Source organism: Capricornis sumatraensis, chromosome 1 (genome assembly GCF_032405125.1).
Source record: "Capricornis sumatraensis isolate serow.1 chromosome 1, serow.2, whole genome shotgun sequence".
Classification (NCBI taxonomy): Eukaryota; Metazoa; Chordata; class Mammalia; order Artiodactyla; family Bovidae; genus Capricornis; species Capricornis sumatraensis.
Genome location: NC_091069.1, coordinates 206,247,553 through 206,274,593, shown reverse-complemented (window position 1 = coordinate 206,274,593; position 27,041 = coordinate 206,247,553). Strand labels below are relative to the sequence as shown.

The 27,041-nt window shown below is 39.7% G+C and overlaps 1 protein-coding gene across 2 annotated transcripts in view; it reads right to left on the bottom strand.

Annotated features, from left to right (window-relative positions):
• Positions 1–13,938: 13,938 nt before the first annotated feature.
• The window catches only part of ZBBX (zinc finger B-box domain containing), a 109,651-nt gene continuing 96,548 nt past the window's right edge, over positions 13,939–27,041 (bottom strand). For both annotated transcript variants that reach the window (XM_068980150.1, XM_068980161.1), the window contains 2 exons: positions 15,831–15,969; positions 13,939–14,065 (listed from right to left, as the gene is read on the bottom strand). In XM_068980150.1, the coding sequence (XP_068836251.1) occupies positions 13,939–14,065; positions 15,831–15,969 (266 nt within the window). The remainder of the gene's footprint in view (positions 14,066–15,830; positions 15,970–27,041) is intronic.

Here is a 27,041-nt window from a genome sequence, read left to right as displayed (position 1 = left end):
TTCACTAAAGTGGAAAAAAGTAGAAAGGAAGTATTGTACACGTTGGCAAGTATAGACTTCCAGAATGGGAAGGCCTATATTTGCAATCCAACACCCTCACTTACTAGCTCAGTAGCCTAGGCACATTATTTAATCATCCTGAGAGTCTATTTTTTCATATGTGAAATAAGGAATATTGGTAGTACTTACCAGGTATCTTTGTTGTAAGGCAATGAAAATGTTCACATTATAATGCTCAATGTATGTTAGAAAGTTGCAATAGAAAATTTCTTCTCAACCCCTATCTACAGATCTTTGCCAAGAAAAAAAATTCTTTAATTCAATCAGTATTCATTAATGATGATATTAACCAATTAATGTTCTCTGTGCCAGACACACACTAGTGACACAGTTATGAATGAGACAGCTTTCAGGGAACTTACATTCTGTATAACAGGAAAAACATTTAGTATACAAGAGGGTAGAGTGAAGACATATGTGGCCCCTTTATATAAAGAGACCAGTGAAACTTCTCTGGGCTTCCTACAAGGCACTAGTGGTAAAGAAACCACCTGCCAGTGCAGGAGATGTGAAACACAGGTTCAGTTTCTGGGTTGGGAAGATCCTCTAGAGCAGGAAATGACAACCCCCTCCAGTATTCTTGCCTGGAAAATTCCACGGGTGGACAAGCCTAGCGGGCTACAGTCCATGGGGTGGTAGAGTCAGACAAGACTGAGGGACCAAGCAGCAGCAGCAGAAACTAACTTCTCTGACTGATAATTGAGATGAGATCTGAACTGAAAGGGGAAACTTTGCAAGGATCTGGTTGCAGGGGCAGGGGCAGGGGCAGGGGCAGGTGGGGGGGGGGGCGGGTGTCACAGATGGAAGAGTAAGTATAGTGGTCCTAAAGCTAGAACCTTTTTGAGTTCAAATAACAGCTCAGAGCACAGGGAGCTCAAGGAAGGGTAGGCCATGAGGCTGTAGAGTGAGGCATGCGCCTAATTTTACGAAGCGTTGGTGGACACTGGGAAACTTTGACGTTAGTTCCAACTGTAATGCAAAGGGGGGCTTGAGCTGAGGAGACAATGTGATCTAATCTTCATTTTTGAAAGATAATGATGGCTGTTTTATGAAGTCAAGCTATTGGGTCCAGTGTGAGAGGAGTGGATTGGGTGGAAATGATGGAGGAAGTAGTTGGATGGAGAATTTTCAAGGCATATTTCAAGACAGAATTAACAGAAGTTACTGTAGAATGGGTTAATGCCTGAAAAGAAAAGGAAGATTCAAAGGTGACTCCTAGTATCTTTAGCCTGAGCAATTAGGTGAACAGTGCTGTCACTGAAAAATAAGAGTGAAGGAGGAGCCAGTTTGCAAAGAAAAATCAACATTTCTCTTTTGGACCTGCCAATATCCTAATTCAGAGTTAAGGGATGATTTTTAAGGTGAAATTATGTGTTTCAGAATGGAAAGGATGACTTTTTAAAAATATAGATGCAGGAGGCCACAAGATTCTTCCCCTATATGTCAGGAAATATCCATGATATTCAGATGCTGAGAAAAGTAAAAGGAATTTCAGACAACACTATAAAGGCACAGTCACTAAGATTTAAAAAAAAAAAAAAAAAAACTCATGAGACTGTGGTGTCCCCAGTGATAATGTGAAGAAGAGTTTCAAAGAGGATGCAGGAGTCAACCACATCAAATGATGCTGAGAGGCTAAGGTGAGCTCTGAGAGAAATGAAGGTTGTTATTGACAAGAACACTATGATTAGGTGGTGAGAACAAAAGCCTGATTTCATGGGTCAAAGAGGACACAGGAGATGAGGCACTGATACCACTTTTGAGAAATTTTACTATAGAGAGAGCAAAAGTGATTATGAGGGGAATGGCTCATGAGGATATTGGTTCAAAGAAGTCTCTTTTTCAATGGAAGTCATAACAATATGCTGTCCCCTCTCTAAAAGGAACTTTTTGAGTTGAACAAGAGATAGGAATCCTATCTCCATTATTAACAAAGTGAAAGTCATGGAGTCGTCCGACTCTTTGCAGTCTCACAGGCCAGAATACTGGAGTGGGTAGCTTTTCCCTTCTCCAGGGTATCTTCCCAACCCAGGGATCAACCCAGGTCTCTCGCATTGCAGGCAGATTTCTTACCAGCTGAGCCACAAGGGAAGCCCAAGAATACTGGAGTAGGTAGCCTATCCCTTCTCCAGCAGTACTTCCTGACACAGGAATTGAACCAGGGTCTTCTGCATTGCAGGCGGATTCTTTACCAACTGAGATATCAGGGAAGCCCCTTTATTAACAAATCTCCTACTAAATCTGTGGTGAGTATTGAAATGGGTATTCATTCCAGGGGAAAAAAAAAAAAATAGCTTAAGCTCAATTTAAATTTTGTACAGTTGGGATTCCATTAAGAAAATGCAAAAACACTTCTTCTAAAGTACCATTTACATTCACTGGTGGTGTAGAATCAAGCAGAATAATTTCTTTATATCTAGTTGAGAAACTGAAGCATTTCTATTTCTAGAACAGAAGACACCATACAATAAAAAAAAAAAAATTGACCATTTGGTACAATTATAATCTATCATTCTTATTTATAGAAAAATAAAATTTTATTCATTTAAAGAAATCTCTGTGAGTCAGATACTTTAATTCATGAAAAGGTAGGAAATATTTTTAGAAATATGAAAAATTAAATTGAGACCTTTTAACTAGTTTAATGTCAAATCTGTCTTTTATGTAACAGTGCAATGAACTATGTTCCACTAATACCAAATAAATGTGTTTTTAATGATGTTATAATAAACCTAAAATCTTGAGAGTGATGCTGTCAAAGTATGATTGTTTCAAACTTGGAAAATAAACCATTTACCCCTAGTGCTATGTTTGTTTGTGGCTAAACAGCTCATTTTCACCTTGGTATTTATCTGATAGCAGGAGGAGACATATCCTTGGTAAAAGTTCTATCATCATTATCCCTTATTTCAATCACAAGCATCTGGTTGAGGTTTCGTTCCTCCTCTATAAAGAACAAAATGGGGCTATTTCAAAAACCAATCAAGGGGACTCTGTGTGAGACAGGCTGTCAGACTCATCTGGCTCTGGATGGCAGGCAAGCCAAGGGGGGGCACCTGCCACATTTGTAACATTGCTGTTGAGAGTCCACTGGGGCCTCCAGAGAATACTGTGCCCCAAGGAGAACTTGGTGTGAAATTTCACTTCATAGTTGTCAAGTAGATCAGTCCTGGAAGTGAAAAAGTATTGTGATGAGGACATCAGGGAAAAAAACTTAGACCGAAGGTCCAGGTTACTCAATTTCAGCAATGGCTCTTTGAGAATAGAGTAATATTTATACTCTGGTCATGTTTGGGAACATGTCCTGGAGGTAACAGGAGCCCCTGAATGGCAGGTTGCTGCTGTCTGAGACAAGGTACCCGCCTGCACCGTTCCCATACATCAGGGTCCTGACCTGCCACCAGCCCGCCATTCCCTCCCCTTTACTGTCCCTCTCCTCACATCCACTCCAATATTTTTACAACTATCCTACAAACCTCCTCCTTCAACTTTGCATTCCTTCTCTGAGGGCCTTTCAGGGAGGTCTGTGGCATACCAGACTCACTTCTCTTTTCAAAACAGCCTTAAATCATTGCCCTGGGCCTGTTGAGTGCAGAGGCCCTGTTTTATAACAAGTTGTCCTTCCCTTTCTCCACTCCGCTCCCTGGTCTGGAAACAATTGTTTGAGCCTGACCCAGCCCAGGGCCTTCCCTAAGCAATCACATTACCTGGTTTGAAAATATATACTGGACCAATCTAGCTTCTCTCTCTAGATTTAGAATTGAAAAGCCAACTCAAAAGACTGAAACTGTTAGCTGTCTGAATAGGGCTGAGGGAGGCTGTGAGAAGAGTGAGAGGTCTGAACGAACATTAATAAAGTAAATCCTTGGGCATAAGCAGAAAACACGAATGAAAGTAAGAAGCCAATCAGGAGGGAGAAACAAAACTAATGTGCACCCCCCTCCCTGCCACCCCCCCTCCCCCCCGCCTCAAATCAGGGACCCATGAGCGTCCGCAACTATGTGGAAAGAGAACTGTCTCAAGTCCAAGTCTAAGTCCCTGTGAGGTCAACTCTTCTACAGTTCCTGTTCTTGGATTTCCACACAATTCCACTTCTCATTAAAATAAGCCCATTTTGCTTTCAGTATTTTGAGTGGGCTTTTGTGTATGGGTTTCCCTGGTGGCGCAGAGGTTAAAGTGTCTGCCTGCAATGTGGGAGACCTGGGTTCAATCCCTGGGTTGTGGAGATCCCCTGGAGAGGGAAATGGCAACTCACTCCAGTATTCTTGCCTGGAGAATCCCATGGACGGAGGAGCTTGGTGGGCTACAGTCCATGGGTTGCAAAGAGCCGGACACGACTGAGCGACTTCACTTTCACTTTCTTTCACTTTGTGTATGAAGAAAAAAATTTTAACTAGAAGTCAGTTAGACTACAGGCAGCTGACTAAGGTTGGATAATGTTTGGATTGTTGTTTAGGCACTAAGTTGTGTCCGACTCCGGCGACCCCACAGACTGGAGTCTGACAGGGTCCTCTTGTCCATGGAATTCTCCAGGCAAGAATATTGGAGTGGGTTGCCATTTCCTTCTCCAATGTTTGAATACTTTCCAATAAATTGAGCAGGAGAAACTGTCTTCCCTCCATAGTTCTCTAGAGTCTAGTCTTAAACCAAAGACATATAAATCCAGTCATGTATCTTAACATCTAATATTCCGTGACAACATAAATCCCAGAATACCAGCCTGAAAGTGCGTTCAGAGATCTTCCCAGACACTAGACCAATGATTTCTAAATTTTCTCTTAGAATCCTTTCTTTAATCTCACAAAGAACCCGTTCATATAAAAAATATCCAACTACAGATGCTTTTGTTGGGCAACTCAATCCCACTTATACTCCCCAACCAGATCAAGAAACACTAAGAGTCCCCAGAACTCAGTTTAAAAGCAATTAATCTCTCATTTCATATGTATTCTAAAGGATTTCAGCAGTGCCCTATGGGAACATAACCTTGAGGCTTTATCTCTGAGAGCATCTGTAATCTCTGGCTCCATTGTACAAATATTCAACAGTCCTATAAGAAGAAATCATGTTATATTTGTTCTCAGTGTATTCTTAGGAAAAGTTCCATCATAGGTTTCAAAATAGCCTACTACTGGAACATTCATTTGAGACAAATATTTCCTATCACAGTATTTTGAACAGAGTGCACTGAGTCTTTGCCAAAGCAGATTGGATTTGGGCACCAGCCCAAAGACTGAACTTTAAAGAGATGTAGAATGTGTTTCAAGAAGTCCTAAGGTGAAAACTTGAAGCTGAATAATGATGACGTCTCTGTTTGTGTAACTCCAGTATGTCTTTCAGACTAAAAAAAGTGTGGTTTCTATAAGAAGTTGAGTGATTTAAGTCTGTGTGTCTTAAATTTGAGTGATTTAATTCTCAAAAGGTTGGTTTCTATCATGTATTTTCAAATCACATAAATGTAAAATCCGTATATTCTGAGGGCATGAAGCTGTGGATCAAGGATGAGAATAGCATTCTGTGACAGAAAGGCCAGTTGCCTCAGTATCTGCTCTCCCCATCTCCCCAGTGACACGACCCCAGTTTTATTCTGAGCAGCAACACAACCACTTAAGCTGCTACATTTCTAAGCTCCATTCCATCTACAAGTGGCTAAGTTCTGGCCAATAAGATATAAGCAGAAGTATTGTGTGAGATTTCCAGAGAGACTAGTTTCAAGGAAGCTGCCTCATTGAAGAAGCGCCTATCTTGCTCTCCCCACTGTCCTACTTCTAGTTGCCTCAAACTCAGCTGGTGATGGCTAAAAATTGCCATCTCCTAGGATGAGGGGACTTTGAGGATAGAAACAACCCACCGAGATGCATCTCCCTGATGAACTCTTGACTGTCTAATCCCAGACTTTACATACAAGGAAGTAAATACCATGTTATTCCGCTGTTCTTTGATATTTCCTGTAATATAAAGTTAAAATCCTAACAGATTCAGTAGTCTAACTTACAAGATATTCTTCCAGAGCTATGGCATAGAGGTTAGAGGAGAAAGTAGATGTGAAGATTACTTTTGAAAACTAAAATGAGCATCTGTTTGTCTCATGCTTCCACTTGCAACTTTCATTTGTTAAGTATCAGTTTAGTACAGTCACTCAGTCATGTCCAACTCGCTGTGACCCCATGAATCACAGCACGCCAGGCCTCCCTGTCCATCACCAACTCCGAGAGTTCACTCAGACTCATGTCCATTGAGTCAATGACCCCATCCAGCCATCTCATCCTCTGTCGTCCCCTTCTCCTCCTGCCCCCAATCCGTCCCAGCATCAGAATCTCTTCCAATGAGTCAACTCTTCACATGAGGTGGCCAAAGTACTGGAGTTTCAGCTTTAGCATCATTCCTTCCAAAGAATACTCAGGGTTAATCTCCTTCAGAATGGACTGGTTGGATCTCTGTGCAGTCCAAGGGACTCTCAAGAGTCTTCTCCAACACCACAGTTCAAAAGCACCAATTCTTCGGCTCTCAGCTTTCTTCACAGTCCAACTCTCACATCCGTACATGACCAATGGAAAAATATAGCCTTGACTAGACCGACCTTTGCTGGCAAAGTAATGTCTCTGCTTTTCAATATGCTATCTAGGTTGGTCGTAACTTTTCTTCCAAGGAGTAAGCGTCTTTAAATTTCATGCCTGCAGTCACCATCTGCAGTGATTTTGGAGCCCCAAAAAATAAGGTCTGACACTGTTTCCACTGTTTCCCCATCTATTTCCCATGAAGTGATGGGATCAGATGCCATGATCTTCGTTTTCTGAATGTTGAGATTTAAGCCAACTTTTTCACTCTCCACTTTCACTTTCATCAACAGGCTTTTGAGTTTCTCTTCACTTTCTGCCATAAGGGTGGTGTCATCTGCATATCTGAGGTTATTGATATTTCTCACAGCAGTCTTGATTCAAGCTTGTCCCTCTTCTAGCCCAGCGCTTCTCATGATGTACTCTGCATAGAAGTTAAATAAGCAGGATGACAATATACAGCCTTGGCGTACTCCTTTTCCTATTTGGAACCAGTCTGTTGTTCCATGTCCAGTTCTAACTCTTGCTTCCTGAACTGCATATAGGTTTCTCAAGAGACAGGTCAGGTGGTTTGGTATTCCCATCTTTTTCAGAATTTTCCACAATTTATTGGGATCCACACAGTCAAAGGCTTTGGCATAGTCAATAAAGCAGAACTCTCTTGCTTTTTCCATGATCCAGCAGATGTTGGCAATTTGATCTCTGGTTCCTCGGCCTTTTCTAAAACCAGCTTGAACATCTGGAAGTTCACGGTTCACCTATTCCTGAAGCCTGGCTTGGAGAATTTTGAACATTACTTTACTAGCATGTGAGATGAGTGCAATTGTGCAGTAGTTTGAGCATTCTTTTGCATTGCCTTTCTTTGGAATTGGAATGAAAACTGCCCTTTTCCAGTCCTGTGGCCACTGCTGAGTTTTCCAAATTTGCTGGCATATTGAGTGCAGCACTTTCACAGCATCATCTTTCAGGATTTGAAATAACTCCACTGGAATGCCATCATCTCCACTAGCTTTGTTCGTAGTGATGCTTTCTAAGGCCCACTTGACTTCACATTCCAGGATCTCTGGCTCTAGGTGAGTGATAACACCATTGTGATTATCTGGGTCGTGAAGATCTTTTTTGTACAGTTCTTCTGTGTATTCTTGCCACCTCGTCTTAATATCTTCTGCTTCTGTTAGATCCATACCATTTCTGTCCTTTATCGAGCCCATCTTTGCATGAAATGTTCCGTTGGAATCTCTAATTTTCTTGAAGAGATCTCTAGTCTTTCCCATTCTGTTCTTTTCCTATATTTCTTTGCATTGATCACTGAGGAAGGCTTTCTTGTCTCTTCTTGCTATTCTTTGGAATTCTGCATTCAGATGCTTGTATCTTTCCTTTTCTCCTTTGCTTTTCGCTTCTCTTCTTTTCACAACTATTTGTAAGGCCTCCCTAGACAGCCATTTTGCTTTTTTGCATTTCTTTTCCATGGGGATGGTCTTGATCCCTGTCTCCTGTACAATGTCACGAACCTCCATCCATAGTTCATCAGGCACTCTATCTATCGGATCTAGTCCCTTAAATCTATTTCTCCCTTCCACTGTATAATCATAAGGGATTTGATTTAGTATAGAAGTATAGAAGCTGTCAAAGAACTCTGGTCTTTTGAATAAACAAAGACAAAACCTTATCCAATAAAAGTATGACAATTACCTAAATAATGTGAAATTATATCAATACTTACCTTAAAACATCTCTTTCAGAGTTATTTAGAATATATAAGGTTCAGTTCAGTTCAGTTCAGTTCAGTTCAGTCTCTCAGTCGTGTCTGACTCTTTGTGACCCCATGAATCGCAGCACGCCAGGCCTCCCTGTCCATCACCAATCTCTTCGGAGTTCACTCAAACTCGCGTCTATCGAGTCCATGATGCCATTCAGCCATCTCATCCTCGGTCGTCCCCTTCTCCTCCTGCCCCCAATCCCTCCCAGCATCAGAGTCTTTTCCAGTGAGTCAACTCTTCATATGAGGTGGCCAAAGTACTGGAGTTTCAGCTTTAGCATCATTCCTTCCAAAGAAATCCCAGGGCTGATCTCCTTCAGAATGGACTGGTTGGATCTCCTTGAAGTCCAAGGGACCCTCAATAGTCTTCTCCAACACCACTGTTCAAAAGCATCAATTCTTCGGTGCTCAGCCTTCTTCACAGTCCAACTCTCACATCCATACATGACCACAGGAAAAACCATAGCCTTGACTAGACGGACCTTAGTCGGCAAAGTAATGTCTCTGCTTTTGAATATGCTATCTAGGTTGGTCATAACTTTACTTCCAAGGAGTAAGCGTCTTTTAATTTCATGGTAATTATAAATAGGGATGAAATACATTTCCCTCCTAGAAAGTTTGCTAAGCATTTGTATGTAGAATAATGTGTATTTGTTTCTGAATAGAAAACAATTCACCTATTGCTTCCTTCTGGCAGAAATAAGGGTGTAAAAAGAGCCCTTTCACACCTACATTTTCATAAATGTTATTGTACTGTATATGTATCTGAAAAGAAAAAAAGAAACAGAAGATAATCCCATCAATCAATTAAATCTTTTCATTTTAAGCATAACTGTCACCTCATGGAGAACATTAAGAACATTCTCTCCTTTTCCTTAACTATGAAAGACATTTGCATTAAAAGAGGAGGATCTTTATTTCCTTAAAGTTCATCTATGCCTGCTGGTTATTCCCCAGCTAAAGCCATAATCCTGTTTGCAACATCATAATCATTTACCCAGCAAACAATCAGGGTGTCACTAACAAAGAATTATGACTTAGGTGGGGGATAAACTACAGGCACAGATGAACTGTGAGGAAATAAAGGTTGTTTTCATGCAAATGTGGCTAGTAATAAATAACCAGTGATGAAAATTATGATGAAACAGAATGCTCTATAAAAACAGATTTGGGGAGGTATAAATAGTATGTTTTCAAAATTTCTCCTTTCCGGAAGTATGATGCACAGTGTTTATAAAGTACCAGTGCAATTTTAATATTTAAAAACTCTGAATTTACACATGATAGAAGAAACCTATAAACATAGAGAATAATGTTTCAGAAATATTTGTAATTAAATTAATTTAGATATTTAGATTTCAACATTAATGCCAGCTTTATACAATATTCAATCTAATTGCCCGACTCACTCATGCAGTCTTCATTTTTGATACTGAGTGATTTTCATAGGCCATTTATGTCAACTTGGCCCTAAATTCACTAATTAACCCACCCATTAATTTGTCTGTATATTCAATGGACGTAGGGTAAACACATGAGAAATCATGACAATTAGCATGGCACAGCACTTTCTAGTTCCCAAAGGGTTTCTGCACTCAATACATTTTATACTCACACCATCTTTTGAGCTAAGTCAAGCCAGTCAGTATCTTTTCCTCCAATTCAGAAAGGAACATTCAACTAAGTGATCTGCCATCTAGTAAACAGGGTAACCTGATAAGCTGTGTTTCTCCCACTATATATACTATGCTGTCTTTCCTTGGGAAAAGTTAGGGATTGAGGCAGCTTATCAACTGGATCCTGCACATTTTTTCTTTCATTCCTCCTTTCATTACTAATGACCACTCAGTCTCAGCCAGGCATAAGATAGGGGCTAAACTTAGAGTGGTGAACAAAACAGGTAAACTCCATGCTCTGTTGGACTGTATCATCTAGTTGAGAGATATACATTAAAAAAACACACAGATAAATTAAAAATTATCACTGTTACAGAGGAAAAAGTAGGACACTACGAGAAGGAATAAAATGAATAATGGGAATTAATTTAGATAGAAGTTAAGAGTCTCTTGAGAAGGTACATTTTCAGACGTTGGAGACGAGAAAATGGCATGTGCCCAAGGTCAAGATGAGATAAGCATTGCTCAAGATCTTTCCAACAACTGAATCATAGGGACAAAGAGAACTGGTTTTTCTGAATCAAGGCATTATTTAAAATATTTCAGTGCCTTATTATAGAGATGGAGCCATTGTGTATGTCATCTGTTCAAGAAAAAATTTTCTTGCCCCTCCTGTATAAAACACAGAACGAAGTGGTCTTAAGCATGGACTGGCCTGCGTTGTGTGATACATTCAGAGTGCAACAAATATGGATGACTTCAACGAGTATCAAAAGACATATTAAATTATCAACTATAATTTAATTTTGTTTCCATCATGTGTATGGCCAGAATTGTAAAATTACAAGATTTACCCTGGCTGTACACCAAAGGCAAGTCTGAATATAAATTGCTAAATCCCAATATGCATGTAAAATCATGTTATCACTTGTCCAGGAGTTTCTAGAGGCACACTGTACTAACTCTAGAATTGGGAATATGGTTGTGATTCTTCTAGAATGTCTGTAACTCTCTCAGTTCCACAGTGAGAACTAGGCTCACGCCGTTAACAATGATTTTAAGCTTAATCTCCAAGATGAGAGAACACACTGAAGTTGCTTCAGGCAAAGGTTCTAATCTTGTGTAGTTTTTTATTTCCTCATTAGACTAATGATGAATGAATTAGGAACATTTCTAAATGTGTGGTTATGGGAAGCAAACAAAGGCAGAAGGGGGTCTGCTCTGCCCCAGAGGACCCTCATGTTTAATTTCAATGTAATATTAGAAGTCACATGACAAAGTCAATGGTTCATTCCTTCTTTCAAATTCTGGCCAGAAACGCACCAATGACAACTAATTATCATCTTAATTTTTACTTCAAAATTCTTACATTATAAAAAGTAATAGAATATTATAAAATCTCCTTCTGAGCTTGTTAATAAAAGATTCAAGCCATGATTGAATACACAGAAGGAAGAGTAGTGGGCCTACTTTCCTAATGAGAATAGGATAACATCTCTTACCATTTCATCTGAGAAAAAAAAATAGTAGAGTTTTACAAATTGCACCCAGAGAAACAATTTTCTTTTTCATCAAAAGAGAAAGGAAGATGTCTTAGAGCAAAGGAGGAGAAGAAAAGCCAAGAAACTTTAAACCTGAGCAGACACACTGAAAAGAAAAATAGCAGCTCTTCCTATCTGAACAGGTGAAGAGGAAATCCCCGTTTTAACTACAGATACTAAAATTCAGCCTCAGGGTAAGACACCACAAGGGCTTTTGACACAAATGATAAAGATTCAAGGGTGACTTTGTTGTCTCTCTTTGGGATTGTGGTGGAAGAAGTGCTAACAGAATAATAACAATACTGAGGACTCACATTCTTAAAGTTATTTCTTTTGAAAAATTATATTCTGATAGTATAATTGGCTTTCCTGATTACTTCGTGTTCACTTATGTAAATCACTTTTTATAAATGGCATTTGTATGCTAAAAGACATAGAAATGCTGACAGGTCTCTGTATCGTCCTTTTCTACCCTGTAAGTAGATGGTGTGTACGAATGCCAGTACAATTTATTATGCCATGAAAAAAGTATCAAAGATAGATTTATACTAGGCAACCATCAGTCTATATGGGGTCTACCCAGTATCTCAGAATTTAGAATCTTATAATACTATCCAGATTAAAAAGAGTTTGAATCCTGAGATAAGACTATGCTGTGGTGATGACATAATGGTTATGCCAACCTGTAGGGATGTTTCTCTGGTAAGTCAACAAATGCCTTAAGGAGAAACTGTCCAAAGACTTTGCAAAGTGACATCCATAAAATTATCCTCCTTTCATCTTCTGTCCCTTTTGAAGCTCTTTCATTATAAAATTATGTGAAACCTTGAATACAAACCAACCCCAGGGTCCACTAGCACTCAGGACTAGCAAAACACTTTGAAATGTAGTTTGTTTTTTTTTTTTTTTAACCTATCACAACAATCCTCCATACTGACTGTGTTTGTACTAGTCAGGGAAACACAGTTTGTACTTCTCCATAGGAACAGAACCAGTTGTGATGGCTACCAAATTCAAAATCTACAGGGCGGACAGCTAGGGTTGGGACCAGGGAAGGGTTGCTTCACCTGAAGGCAGTCTGAAGACAGAATTCTCTCTTCCTTAGAGGGCCTCAGTCTACTATGGACAGTAATCTGCTTTACTCAAAGTCTGTTGATTTAAATGTTAATCTCACCTGAAAAACACATTTATAGAAAGATCTAAAATAAAGTGTGACCAATATCTGAGTACTTTAGCCTGGCCAAGTTGCTACATAAAATGAACCATCACACTGGCCCTCCCAAAATTAGATAACTAAGGGATCTTTCCCCTGTTTTACCATAACAGAGAATGGCAAGTATCATGTTCATTTTATTTCAGGTCCTCTTTTTCTCTTCTAGCAGCAACTTTTGATGCTACCAAAACACCTGTAAATGTCAAAAACACCAACAAGAAGAAAAAAACTAATCAAAGTAAAAAATGGATTCCAGTCTCAGTGACACTGCCAAGTATAACTAGGCCATCAAATGTACATTGGTGATATAATTATTTAAAATATAATTTAACTATTAAATATTACTTTAAAGATAAGCATGTACTAACTTATATAATATTGTTTATCAACTATACTTCAATAAAAATAATTTTAAAAAGATAATCATGTACTGTTAGGGGAAGCACACTGATTGAAACTGCCCACCCTGGCCGGGCACCATAGTAACCATTTGCATGAGTTGTTTTATGACAGGAGATCCTGATAAGGAATACGGAACTAATAAGCCACCAACAACTGCAAGAGTTTGGGAAAGGTCAAAAGGAGACATCACGTGTCCGTCCACTTCCCAGAATCCCTCTCACTAGTATTCATCTTGGCTGAGCCATGCATGCACCACCAGGAAAGACTCTGAATTAGAATGATTGACCAAAGACCACCCGGAAACTAATCCCATCACCAAAAAACCCAAGACTGCAAGCCACATGGCAGGGCAGTTCTCCTGGGTTCCCTTACCCTACTGTTCTCCACCCGGGTGCCCTTTCCCAATAAAATCTCTTGCTTTGTCAGCACATGTGTCTCCTCAGACAATTCATTTCCAAGTGTTAGACAAGAGCCCAGTTTCAGGCCCTGGAAGGGGTCCCCCTTCCTGCAACAGTACTACCTTCCTGCAACAGTACTACCTTCTGATAAGTTCTTAGAGACACAGTTACAACTTATTTTTTAAATTTCATTAAATGTTACTAACATAATCTGCAATCTGGAAGAAAAAGTCCTTAAACTTATATTTTCACTAATTTTTATTAGTCTGTAAACCTTGAAATATCAGAGACAATAATCAAAAACCCCTATCACCTGGACAGGTAATCACTTGATAACTTTTTTCAGGTTTGCTTTACTCTGGGTACAAAATGGAAAAAGTAATGAATGATCACTAGGTATTCTTTGACCATGGGAGTGTAATGACATGTTGCTTGTCAAAAAAATCTTCCTCCTCCTCGTCCGTACTGCTTTCAGAAACTGTCAGCAAAGACTGGATTCCAGTATCCTTTTCAGAAGAGCTGGAAATACATTAAAAAGTCAATACACAATATATAGAACCAGGTTTCAACTCTCCATTCATCTTCTGATCAATATTACACACACTGAAGTAATTGGAGGCAGGCAGACATGAAGGGGGCTGTTTCAGACTGAGACCATAACTCCCAATGTGCCCAATAAACCAAGCCTCTGTGATTCTCATCATTCTCCCTCTCTCAAGAGATAAAGCCACAGTGGAACCAAGGAGAGAAGATTTCATGGTCTCTGGTTGCATCTTTCATTGATGATACCTCAGAAGGTACTTCAGAAACTTGCAGAGCCTCCAAGTTCTTGTTAAGAACATTCATCATTACCTTGGTTGTTTAACAGAATCCCAGTGAATAAGCTGCCAGATTAATCACTTCCTTTGTATAAAGTAAATTGGGTCCATGTGGATAGCCAGTCTAGATATGCCAAAGCCAAAATTAATGACAGCAACTATGTAGTTCTTTTATTTTGTTGCATCTTATGGTGAAAAGGAACTCATGGAAACCCTAGTGTGTTGCTGTGTGGGGCTTGGGGTAAGAAGTAGTATGGGGGCACAGAGAGGAGTCCTCATAGTTCAGACATTTTTGTCCAAGTTATTAAAAATTTCAGCCCATGTACACTACTAAATAATATAAAATATTTCACCCTGTGACGGATAGAACTCTTCTTTGGATTTTATGCCCCAAACAGGCTAAACCAGCATTTCGTAAAGTCTTGTCAGTGGTCCAGTTCAGATCTTAAATGTGATTAAAAACAAAAACAAAAACAAAAAACCTTTCACTGGTCTAAATAGAGAAAAGAAGGACCAGGTAATAACTTTTTCATGAAATTTTTAATTTTAAAGAATTAAGCTTTATTCTATTAATATAATCCCTTTATATTTAGTCCTAAATGTCTTTTTTATGAAGTTGGTTTAGTAACTTTGGTTTATTTTTAGGGGAAAAAAACCAGCAACTTTATACTGATCCCTTTAAAAAAAAATGTAAGTGGTATTAGAAATGGAAAAATCCTTGGACCACAGATAAATGATTTTCTCCTTCAGAAAGACAGAATATGAACTCTTGATTCCTTTTTACTACAATATTAGACTTCAACAAATCAAAGGAATTTACAATTCAAGGGGATTTTATTTTACTTTTTTCTCAGTCTGTTTAGAAGAATCACTCTTCCTTTTACAGGGAATTCTAGGAGACCATAACACCTTGACATGATAGACTACTTTTCTGAAGATTTATTAGTTTTATCAATGTTCCTTATAAACTGATCACCATTTCTAAATGCTCTTATCCTGTGTAAGGGAAGAATGAAGTCATACAGATTAAAATGACATCATTAACAATCTAGACTTGATTTCAAAAAGGAGACTTCTCAATATTCTATTCTAAAAACTTTATTCACGTTGAGTAAGAGTCTATGAATGCAAAGTATTGAAATTAAGTAAGTTAATGAAGACAAGTAAGGCAAGTGTTTTTCAATATAAGAAGAAACACTGAAGGATTATTAAATTCCAAATGTCTTTTCATTTTCCTGACACACACTGTGCAGCAGAGAATTATCTCTTCACATTAAAGCAACAACTTCATAAGCCTTTCACTAAATCCTGATATTTGGTTAGCAAAGCACTTAAACATTTTATAAAGAATAGCCATATAAGTACACACATGAGGACAATATCTGTGTAGTAAAGGTAACTAGTTGGGGGTTGTCAAAAATTTTACAGTGCACTCTTTGTACATATAAGCAGCATATTTAACTTACCTCTGTTCCTGAAATCCACAGAGACCCCTCGCACATGAGGTCTTAAGGAAATCTAGGGTAGTCTGACTTATATTCAGCAAATGGTCGTTGAAGGCTGGTAACTCTTCTGAGGTTAGGCTGTAAAGTTTTTCTGAAGGATCTGAAATATTTTATTTCATGCATTATCAACACATAAATTCAAGAAACAAATACAGAGCATATGGTGCTGAAAGTTTACTCAGTAAACTTCAAGCAGTACAAGGATAGGGGCTTCCCAGGTGGCTCAGTGATAAAGAATCTGCCTGCAATGCAGGAGACGCAAGAGACTGGGGTTCAATCCCTGGAGTAGGAAATGACAACACACTCTAGTATTCTTGCCTGGAAAATTCCATGGACAGAGGAGCCTGGTGGGCTACAGTACATGTGGTCTCAAAGGAGTTGGACACGACTTAGCAACTAAGCAGCAGTCTGACTTATTTTGCCTAGCCACATTGATTTTTAACATACACTATACTTAAGTGAAAAATGCTCTGAAAATTTACAAAGTTCCAAGGAAATACAAGCAATCTTTTTTTAAACTTACGATATTGCGCAACTTCTCAACTTGCCTGAATGTTAAACACTTTATTATATCTTTTTGTCATCTAAGAAATAAAAGGTTTGCCCCCGCACAGTCGGAGGCAAAGGTTAGTTTTGGAAAAGCTACTCTTTCTTTTAGAATGCCTTGCTTTATTTGGGTAGATAATAATCATGTGTATGTGAAAGGGGAACAGCCTTAAATCTTCTTTTTCCTGAAGTTGGCCTGTGATTCAGCCTTCTGCTGCTGCTGCTAAGTCGCTTCAGTAGTGTCCAAATTTATATGACCCCATAGTCGGCAGCCCACCAGGCTCCTCCATCCCTAGGATTCTCCAGGCAAGAAAACTGGAGTGGGTTGCCATTTCCTTCTCCAATGCATGAAAGTGAAAAGTGAAAGTGAAGATGCTCAGTCGTGTCCAACTCTTAGCAACCCCACGGACCGCAGCCTACCAGGCTCCTCCAACCATGGGTTTTTTTCAGGCAAGAGTACTGGAGTGGGGTGTCATTGCCTTCTCCCAATTCAGCTTGAGTAAGGACAAATAGTGCAAGTTCAATAAGCAAATGTGTAAGCAATACCTTCCTTACATGAACTACCAAAATATCAAGTATAGAAGTAAATATGATTATTACATTAGGCATAATGTTGTCAGAGCCATCTAACTTCTACAAGAGGTTATGCTATGATGACTTTTAAAACTATTAAAAGTACTGGCTGTTATTCCTGGGGTTACTCAGGTGGTGGGAGTGGGAAAGAACCCACCTGCCAATGCAGGAGATGTAAGAGAGGGGAGTTCAGTCCCAGGGTGGGGAAGATCTCCTAGAGGAGGGCATGACAACCCACTCCAGTACTCTTGTCTGGAGAAAGCTTCGGACAGAAGAGCCTGGCCAGCTACAGTCCACAGGGTCTCAAAGAGTCAGACACGATTGAAGTGACTTAGCATGCATTCCTCCCTTCACTTTAATGAAAGTGACAGGATTGGAAGGACCAAACACCAGCCTGCATGTGTTAAACCCCTGACTGAAGATAATTGGGGGTGGTTAGTATTAACTTGAAGTTTGCGAGCAAGCAGAGATTCCCCTACAAAAATGAACTTAGAATATCCCTCCTTGTATGGCAAAACCAATACAGTATTTCAAAGTAAAAGAATAAAATTTAAATTAAAAAAAAATAGAATATCCCTCCTGCAAGATAACTAAGATCATGGCATCTGGTCCCATCACCTCATGGCAAATAGATAGGGAAACAGTGGGAACAGTGACAGACTTTATTTTCTTGGGCTCCAAAATCACGTGACTGCAGCCATGAAATAAAAAGATGCTTACTCCTTGGAAGAAAAGTTATGACCAACCTAGACAGCATATTAAAAAGCAAAGACATTACTTTGCTAACAATGGTCCATCTAGTCAAAGCTATGGTTTTTTCAGTAGTCATGTATGGATGTGAGAGTTGGACTATAAAGAAAGCTGAGCACCGAAGAATTGTTGCTTTTGAACTGTGGTGTTAGAGAAGACTCTTGAGAGTCCCTTGGACTCCAAGGAGATTCAACCAGTCAACTCTAAAGGAAATCAGTCCTGAATATTCACTGGAAGGACTGATGATGAAGCTGAAACTTCAATACTTTGGCGACCTGATGTGAAGAACTAACTCATTTGAAAAGACCCTGATGCTGGGAAAGATTGAAGGCAGGAGGAGAAGGATACCACATAGGATGAGATGGCTGGATGGCGTCACCAACCCAATGGACATGAGTTTGAATAAACTCTGGGAGTTGGTGATGGACAAGGAGGCCTGGCATGCTGCAGTCCATGGGGTCACAAAGAGTCAGACATGACTGAGCGACTGAACTGAAGGTAGACATCAATACATTTATAACTGTAAGTGTCCTTAGAAATCCAGAGCATTCACAATGACAATATGTGGAGAAATCCAGCAGGCTGAGGGTTGAGGCTTCTGCTCCCACCACCCCAAAGCAAGCAAGACAGCTTTCACTGGTCTTGTTTATGTTTGGAAATTCCCTATAAGATTACTTCTGAGAAAAACAAAAGATTCCTTAGGGAAAATTTTTGTCCCATCCCACTTATTGGAGATTAGGAAATTGATGGCCCACTAGGGACGGATAAATGTTCACACAACTACAAGTAGAAGAACTCAACCTAAGCTCTTTCAGCTCACCACATTCATAAATCACTATGTTCCAGAATCTAATTATTTAGCATTAGGCTATTATCTTCTCCACAAGGAGATGTTCCCCCCCTCCACTCACAAGGTGAATCAAAACAGGTATACAAAGTCCCTTTACATACCCCATGAAAGAGAATGTTACCCGTGGGAAAGTAGTCAGCTCAGGATTTGTAACTGGTAGAACCACAGGGCTAACCCAATGGTGATGCTTAGATCTAAGGAATCCCACCAGGAGAGGTTAGTCTTTCAAGTCCTAACTGAATGAATACAAAGCTAATTCAAACTATACAAACAGAATGGGACTATTTTTGTATAATTATTCAGTCTCAAAATTTTATTTTAGAATTAATAGGAGCAGTTATTTAATTTCAGTTAACAGGAGCAGAGGTGACATCACTTGACTTTCAAGGCAGAAAAAAATAAAACTTTAACAAAAACCCTACTGCAGGTTAGTGTTAAAACCTAAAAGGTCAACCATACAAAAACCCAAGTGTTCTGATTTTGGGACCGGGGAAGATTGTATTGATATTTCCATTGGAGATTTTACCTTATAACTGTCAAATCAGCTGATTGTTGACAGTGGATTGAAGTTCAATCTTTCCTATCCCTGGAATAAATGGGATATGTGTATGTTCTCTGATCACTGAAGAATCTCTTAAATGCAATAATAAAGAATGGCAAAGAGGGAAAATTGACTATATACAAAGTTCCACAGTGTATTTCTAAAACTCAGGTTGCTTAAAACACATACATAAAACTTTGTTCTACAGGGAAATAAACACACATGAATAAAGAAATGGAGTAAAGAGGAAAGGAAGGACCAAACGACTGGTTAACCCCTTTCAAGGAACAGAAACAAAGCATACAGGCAATTTCCCAGTAAATAATTCACCACCAACAACAAAAACAAGCACCACTTCTAAAGGACTAGATATGCATACATAAGACATCCCAATATTCAGGAGACAAGACCATCAGGACCCTCCCCCTGTAACCTGTGAGCCCACGCCCAACCCACCAGCCTGTTTCCCCTCCTCCACTGTCTTGCCTCATTTATCCTTCAACCCTTCTTTCCTTTGCCTTCACTCTGGCCAACACCTTCTGCCTCTCAAGTGATCACAATAGTGATCTGAAGGAAGGATCTCAGATTATTTAAGTGGCACACAGGTCTGGTGGTCAGACATAGGAACGTGGGGCAGACCTGCCTGGGTTTGTGCGTGGGTGCCTCTGGGCACCCAGGGGAGGCAGTCACGGCACCATCCAGATTTTCAGTTACTGTAGCCACACAGGGGAAACCAAAAGTACCACTTCCTCACCCATCTACCAACAGGATAGCTATGAAGTTTAAATGGAGCAACAGTTCATATAAGAACAAGCAGTGATTATTACGACTCATTGAATGGCTTCATATTCCTACCTCAGAATGTTTTTAATATGTTGACTTTCACTTTTACGTGTCACTCAATTTTTTTTCCCTAAAATTCCAAGATACTCTAAAGCAAAAAAATTGCCATTCTAATTCAGTGTCACCTGACTGTCTTTACAAGGGTTATCTAGTTAATTAGCTGACTATAATTCTGACTAGCCATTTTACAGTTTAATATCTTACTTGATGGTCAACCTTCTAATTACTCGGGAAACCACTGCCTCACTATTTTACTTCATACTGTAGTTTGTACTAGTGTCAGGTAGATTTTTATTCTTTCTTATTTAAGAAAAAGTTCTTTGTCTTTAATTACTCAGCTGAGTACCTGCAGACTTGTACAAGCATAGGACTGCCAAAGGAATTTAAGGACCACAAACACTCAAACAAGTCAGAATGAGTTTAAAACAAATGAGGCTTTTCTTTTTGGCCACATCGTGTGGCATGTGGGATTTCAGTTCCCTGAGCAAGGACTGAAGCTGCGCCCCCTGCACTGGGAACATAGTCTTAGCCACTGAACCACCAGAGAAAGCCCCAAACAATAATTTCTAAGCACTGAAGAAGTGAATGCTTTACTGTATTTGATTACTGATATTTTCTCCTAATGCAAATCTTCTGATATTTCCAAGTTATTCAGGCTATGCTGCTGCTGCTGCTAAGTCGCTTCAGTCGTGTCCGACACTGTGCGACCCCACAGACAGCAGCCCACCAGGCTCCTCCATCCCTGGGATTCTCCAGGCAAGAATACTGGAGTGGGTTGCCATTTCCTTCTCCACTGCATGAAAATGAAAAGTGAAAGTGAGGTTGCTCAGTTGTGTCTGACTCTTCACAACACCATGGACTGTAGCCCACCAGGCTCCTCCATCCCTGGGATTCTCCAGGGAAGAATACTGGAGTGGGTTGCCATTGCCTTCTCCATTCAGGCTATAGCAATATCCAAAAACTGATAAAAAAAAAAATGCCTTGGTAATGGCTCAGTGGTAAAGAATCCACTTGCAGTGCAGAAGACACAGGAGACACGGGTTTGATACCTGGGTCTGGAAGGTCCCCTGGAAGAGGAAATGGCAACCACTCCAGTATTCTTGCCTGGAGAATACCATGGACAGAGGAGCCTGGCACACACAGTCCAAAGGGTCACAAAGGGTCGAACATAACTGAAATACTAAAGCATAAGTAGAATGTAGTGTTATTTACAAAGGTACTTATGGAGGAATAATTATAGTATGAACTAGAGCTAACTATAATTCTCAAAGTGGCCCAGAAGAAAACATGGTTCTAGAATAGAAACAGATTTTATATGTTTTTGACTAAACATTGGACTTGCCAAGAGCACCTTAGCTTACTGTATGTCCAAAGCATTGCCCATTGGTTTCTTATATAATTTAACAGTGTTTTCAGGACAGACTATGTGCTAAGCACTTCAATGTTAAAGTGCATGTGTGTGTGTAAGTGCAAAATTTTTATAAATATAGTATTTAATATATACTCCAATCACTGAACAATTTATGATAAGGCCTATTCTCATACTCATCTTTCATACATGGAAACTGATACAGAGAGAGATTCAGTTCAGTTCAGTTCATTCGCTCAGTTGTGTCCGACTCTTTGTGACCCCATGAATCGCAGCACGCCAGGCCTCCCTGTCCATCACCAACTCCCAGAGTTCACTCAGACTCACGTCCATCGAGTCTGTGATGCCATCCAGCCATCTCATCCTGGGTTGTCCCCTTCTCCTCCTGCCCCCAATCCCTCCCAGCATCAGTCTTTTCCAATGAGTCAACTCTTCTCTTGAGGTGGCCAAAGTACTGGAGCTTCAGCTTTAGCATCATTCCTTCCAAAGAAATCCCACGGTTGATCTCCTTCAGAATGGACTTGTTGGATCTCCTTGCAGTCCAAAGGACTCTCAAGAGTCTTCTCCAACAGCACAGTTCAAAAGCATCAATTCTTCAGTGCTCAGCCTTCTTCACAGTCCAACTCTCACATCCATACATGGCCACTGGAAAAACCATAGCCTTGACTAGGCGGACAGTCGGCAAAGTAATGTCTCTGCTTTTGAATATACTATCTAGGTTGGTCATAACTTTTCTTCCAAGGAGTGTCTTTTGATTTCATGGCTGCAGTCACCATCTGCAGTGATTTTGGAGCCCAAAAAAATAAAGTCTGACACTGTTTCTACTGATACCCCATCTATTTGCCATGAAGTGATGGGACCAGATGCCATGATCTTCGTTTTCTGAATGTTGAGCTTTAAGCCAACTTTTTCACTCTCCTCTTTCACTTTCATCAAGAGGCTTTTTAGCTCCTCTTCACTTTCTGCCATAAGGGTGGTGTCATCTGCATATCTGAGGTTATTGATATTTCTCCTGGCAATCTTCATTCCAGCTTGTGTTTCTTCCAGTCCAGCATTTCTCATGATGTACTCTGCATATAAGTTAAATAAGCAGGGTGAAAATAGACAGCCTTGATGTACTCCTTTTCCTATTTGGAACCAGTCTGTTGTTCCATGTCCAGTTCTAACTGTTGCTTCCTGACCTGCATACAGATTTCTCAAGAGGCAATTCAAGTGGTCTGGTATTCCCATCTCTTTCAGAATTTTCCAGTTTATTGTGATCCACATAGTCAAAGGCTTTGGCATAGTCAAGAAAGCAGAAATAGATATTTTTCTGGAACTCTCTTGCTTTTTCCATGATCCAGCGGATGTTGGCAATTTGATCTCTGGTTCTTCTGCCTTTTCTAACACCAGCTTGAACATCAGGGAGTTCATGGTTCACGTATTGCTGAAGTCTGGCTTGGAGAATTTTGAGCATTACTTTACTAGCATGTGAGATGAGTGCACTTGTGCAGTAGTTTGAGCATTCTTTGGCATTGCCTTTCTTTGGAATTGGAATGAAAACTGACCTTTTCCAGTCCTGTGGCCACTGCTGAGTTTTAAGAAAGTATAATAATTTGTCTGTTGTCACAAACCTGGGAATTCATAGCTCCACGTTTCAGAACCAAACCCCTGGCCCTAGAGCCTGGCTCTCAACCACCCTGCTTTGCTGCTCCTTGTTTCCTGATTCAGCCTGCACACACACACGCACACACACACACACACACATCTTCAGCTCCCACTGGCCCCATCTCTTTCTGAAATGACTCTATTGTCAGCTTCAGCAATTGGAGTCAAAGGAGAAACACTACTCAATGTAATTATTTCCTGTCTTCTCTTCTCCAGACTCTTTGGCAGGGCTCTTTCCCTAGAACTTGGAGGAAGTGGAGGTATCCTAGAGCTGACATAAAATAAATCATAAGGTTTGTTGCTTACAAAAAAGGCAGCTTTCATGGGAATGTACACCCATTTACATTTGTATGAGTACAGTTGTGTAGCTGTATCTGTATGAGACCAGACTTCACTGAGAGTTGTTTCAGAACTCACCATGAGTAGTGACATGTGGGTGGAATTTTTCTACTCATTGATGCTGAACAGAATATAAAAGTCTGTGCAGAATCAATGAATTTTCTAGAATAAAGCCTGATTGTACCACCGCAGCTGTCACCTCCCTGACTGTTGGTAAAATTTAGCTGATGTGCAGTCCTCTTCTTTCCTCAGCTCCAGGTGAATGTCTGCAAAGCTGTGCATTCATCCAAGGCCAATCTTCCCAAATAGAAAGAGAGCCATTCCTCGGTGGACTGTGTGTAAGTGATTACATTCTGCTCTTGACCCATCAAAAAGCTCTGGTAATTCACAGGCTATGTAGTGTGTACTTGCTTTTAATGTATGAAAAATTATGTATTCTGGTGAAAATATTGGTTTGGGTGTATGAGAAATGAGTGACTGGGGAAAGGTGAAGCACATAAGAACAAACCTGATAAACGAAATAAAAAAGCTGAGAGGTTAGAGACAAACAACCCAAAACTACTGTTTGTAAAGTATTTCTTTGTAAATAATGAAATTGATTAATTTACCAAATAAGACAACCTTCATCTTCTGATTAAAAATTGTATTACTATCCTTTTGATCTAGTTCAGATCTGATATGCTTCATTTTAGAATAAATTTTTTAAAGGTATTTTTATGTGACCCTTTTTATAAAGCCTTTATTAAATTCATTCAGAGAAGGCAATGGCACCCCACTCTAGTACTCTTGCCTGGAAAATCCCATGGAAGGAGCAGCCTGGTGGGCTGCAGTCCATGGGGTTGCAAAGAGTCGGACACGACTGAGCGAATTCACTTTCACTTTTCACTTTCATGCACTGGAGAAGGAAATGGCAACCCACTCCAGTGTTGTTGCCTGGAGAATCCCAGGGACGGGGGAACCTGGTGGGCTGCCGTCCATGGGGTCACACAGAGTCAGACACGACTGAAGTGACTTAGCAGCAGTTGCAGCAGCATTAAATTCGTTACAATATCGTTTCTGGTTTTGTTTTGTTTTTTGGCCACTAGGCATGTGGGATCTTAGCTCCCCAACCAGGATTGACTCTCTACCCTCTGCACTGGAAGGCAAAGTCTGAACCACGGAACCTCCAGGGAAGTCCCTAGAAATGACTTTTAACATGAGAATTACCTCTAAGCATATTTATGTTTGATTTTTAGTAAAGCTGAGTTAGGGAAGTGAATGATAAGTAAAGATGAATCACAATTTCTTCTTCCCCAATCCCTAATGAAATGAATAGGAAAGGGAGAAAAATTAAAAATAAAATAAAATCATAAGTGGAACCAAAGGAAGAGATACAAATTCACATAATAAACCTTGACAAGGGACAACCAAAGGAATAAACAGAAGATTCATTAAGGTTCAGCTGGGGGCCTACGCTGTCCACGCCCTTGCTCCCTCCCACTCAGTGTGCACACAAACTAGTGACAGGAAAAGGAGAGTTCATCTAAAGTGCTCACAAGTCTTACCAGTACCGTAAGAAATTGGGAAAAACAGTGGGGAAGGGAAAAGCAAGGAGAAAATGTTGAAAATATTTTTAAGCCCTGAACATCCACCATAATATCTTAGTGGAGGCCAGAAAATCACATACCCACAGGTGTCCTAACAGAGACAAAACCCACTTGAAATCAGGTCCAATGAAGACTGGCGTTCAATAAAATCCAGAAAAAGACAAGAGAGCCCAGATCCTCCAATAAAGGAAGCTGAACTCCTCAGTCTTTCACGTATTCTCCCTGTGCCTTTGAGCCAGCGGGATACAGAAAAGAGTCAATAGCCAACTCACAAACAGAAGCTCCATATAGAAGACTGACACATCTAGCTCAAGTAGCGAGGAGAGAGGAGACTTTAGGGAGAATGCAGTCTCACTATATCAGAAAAGACAGAAGATGCGAGCAAAGCCACTCACAACACATGTGAACAAGACGCAAGGAAAGGACAGCAAACAAACTGGAATCCAAGAATTCGCTGCACACAAAAACTATTAAGTGATAGAGCAATCTGGTAGATAACAGATCAAGACCCTAAGAAAATTCCCTCATAAGTCCTTTGGTTACAGAATAAGTAATAAGAATGACATTTTTAAAAAGAATAAAACTAATTTAAAAGATCAAACAGCAACATGTCAGACATCAAAAAGGAAAAGCAAACTTGTTCCTGGATTGGACCTTGCACCAGAAAAAAACATGCTATAATGAACATCACTGAGACAATTTTAAAAAATTAGATATGTACTGAAGGTTAGAGAATTACAATGTATTAATGTTTAATTTCTTGATTTTGATCACTGTACTATGGTTACACAAGAAAAAGCTGTTGATTGTAGGAAATACACTAAAATATATTTTTGGAAAAGGGTCATGATTCTTGTAACATTCTCTCAAATGGTTCAGAAAAAGAGTCGTATTTGTGTGTGTGTGTGTGTGTGTGTGTGTGTGTGTGTGTGTGTACACATGTGCAAATGAGGTAAGACAAACAGATCATGAAATGGGTGAAGTGTATATGGAAGTTCCTTGTATTATTCTTGCATTCTTGCAATTCTCTAAGTTTAAATTACATCAAAGTAAAAATTACCAAAAAAAAGAATGCCTGTAAAGAGCTAATTTATTGGGTCAATCCATAAGGAATGGACTATAACCAGCTGTAAATTGAAATGCTGATATAAGAGACAAATTTGAGATAATCACAGTAAATAAAAAGCAAAATAAAAACAGCTTAAAACAGTTGAAGAAACATAAGTAAACATTGTAAAGAGATCCAACATAAAACAGGTTTCTTAGCAGCAAAAAGCCAAATGGAACAGAATAGCAATTCAAATATATGACAAAAGAAAATTTCTCTGAAAACAAAGAGGAACTTCTGTGCTTTAAGAAATGCTGAATTACTGATACTGAAATACAATCCTGGTCCAATAACTGAATTTCAAATATTAAGAAAAAAAGTTATCCAAACATCCAATCAAGAAAGAAGCATGTCACATGCAAAAGAGAGTGAAGTAAAAATGAGAAACCTCAAACTACTTCACAGCAGAATTCAGATCCAGGAAAGGATGAATCAGAGCATACAAGGTTTAAGAGAAAAATGACCCAAGGAGATTTTGTTGTTGTTTAATCGCTAAATCATGTCCAACTCTTTTGTGACCCCATGGACTGTAGCCTGTCAGGCTCCTCTGTCCTTGGGATTTCCCAGGCAAGAAACTGGAATGGGTTGCCATTTCCTTCTCCAAAGGCTCTTCCTGAGCCAAGGATCAAACCCATGTTTCTTGATTGGTAGGTAGATTCTTTACTACTGAGCCACCTGGGAAGCCCAGACGCAAGGAGAATACCCACAGTCAATTTGCCATTCAAATACAAAGGTAGCAGGCATTCTCCAACATGACAGGATTCAGGTAATAGGGCTACCACAGGCTCTACCAGTGGGAAAAAAATTGACAATTAAATTCAACCAAACAAAAGTTAAATGGAGAAATTGTGCCAAAGTACTAACTACCACATTATCCAGGGACAGAAGACAGTGGAGAAATGCCTACTAAGCGCAGAGGAAAAAAATTGCTAAATTAATCTAACTTGCCAATGGACTCTAAAGATAAAACAGACAAGAATGCCACAATCAAAACTTCTAGAAATGAGTGAAAATAAAAGG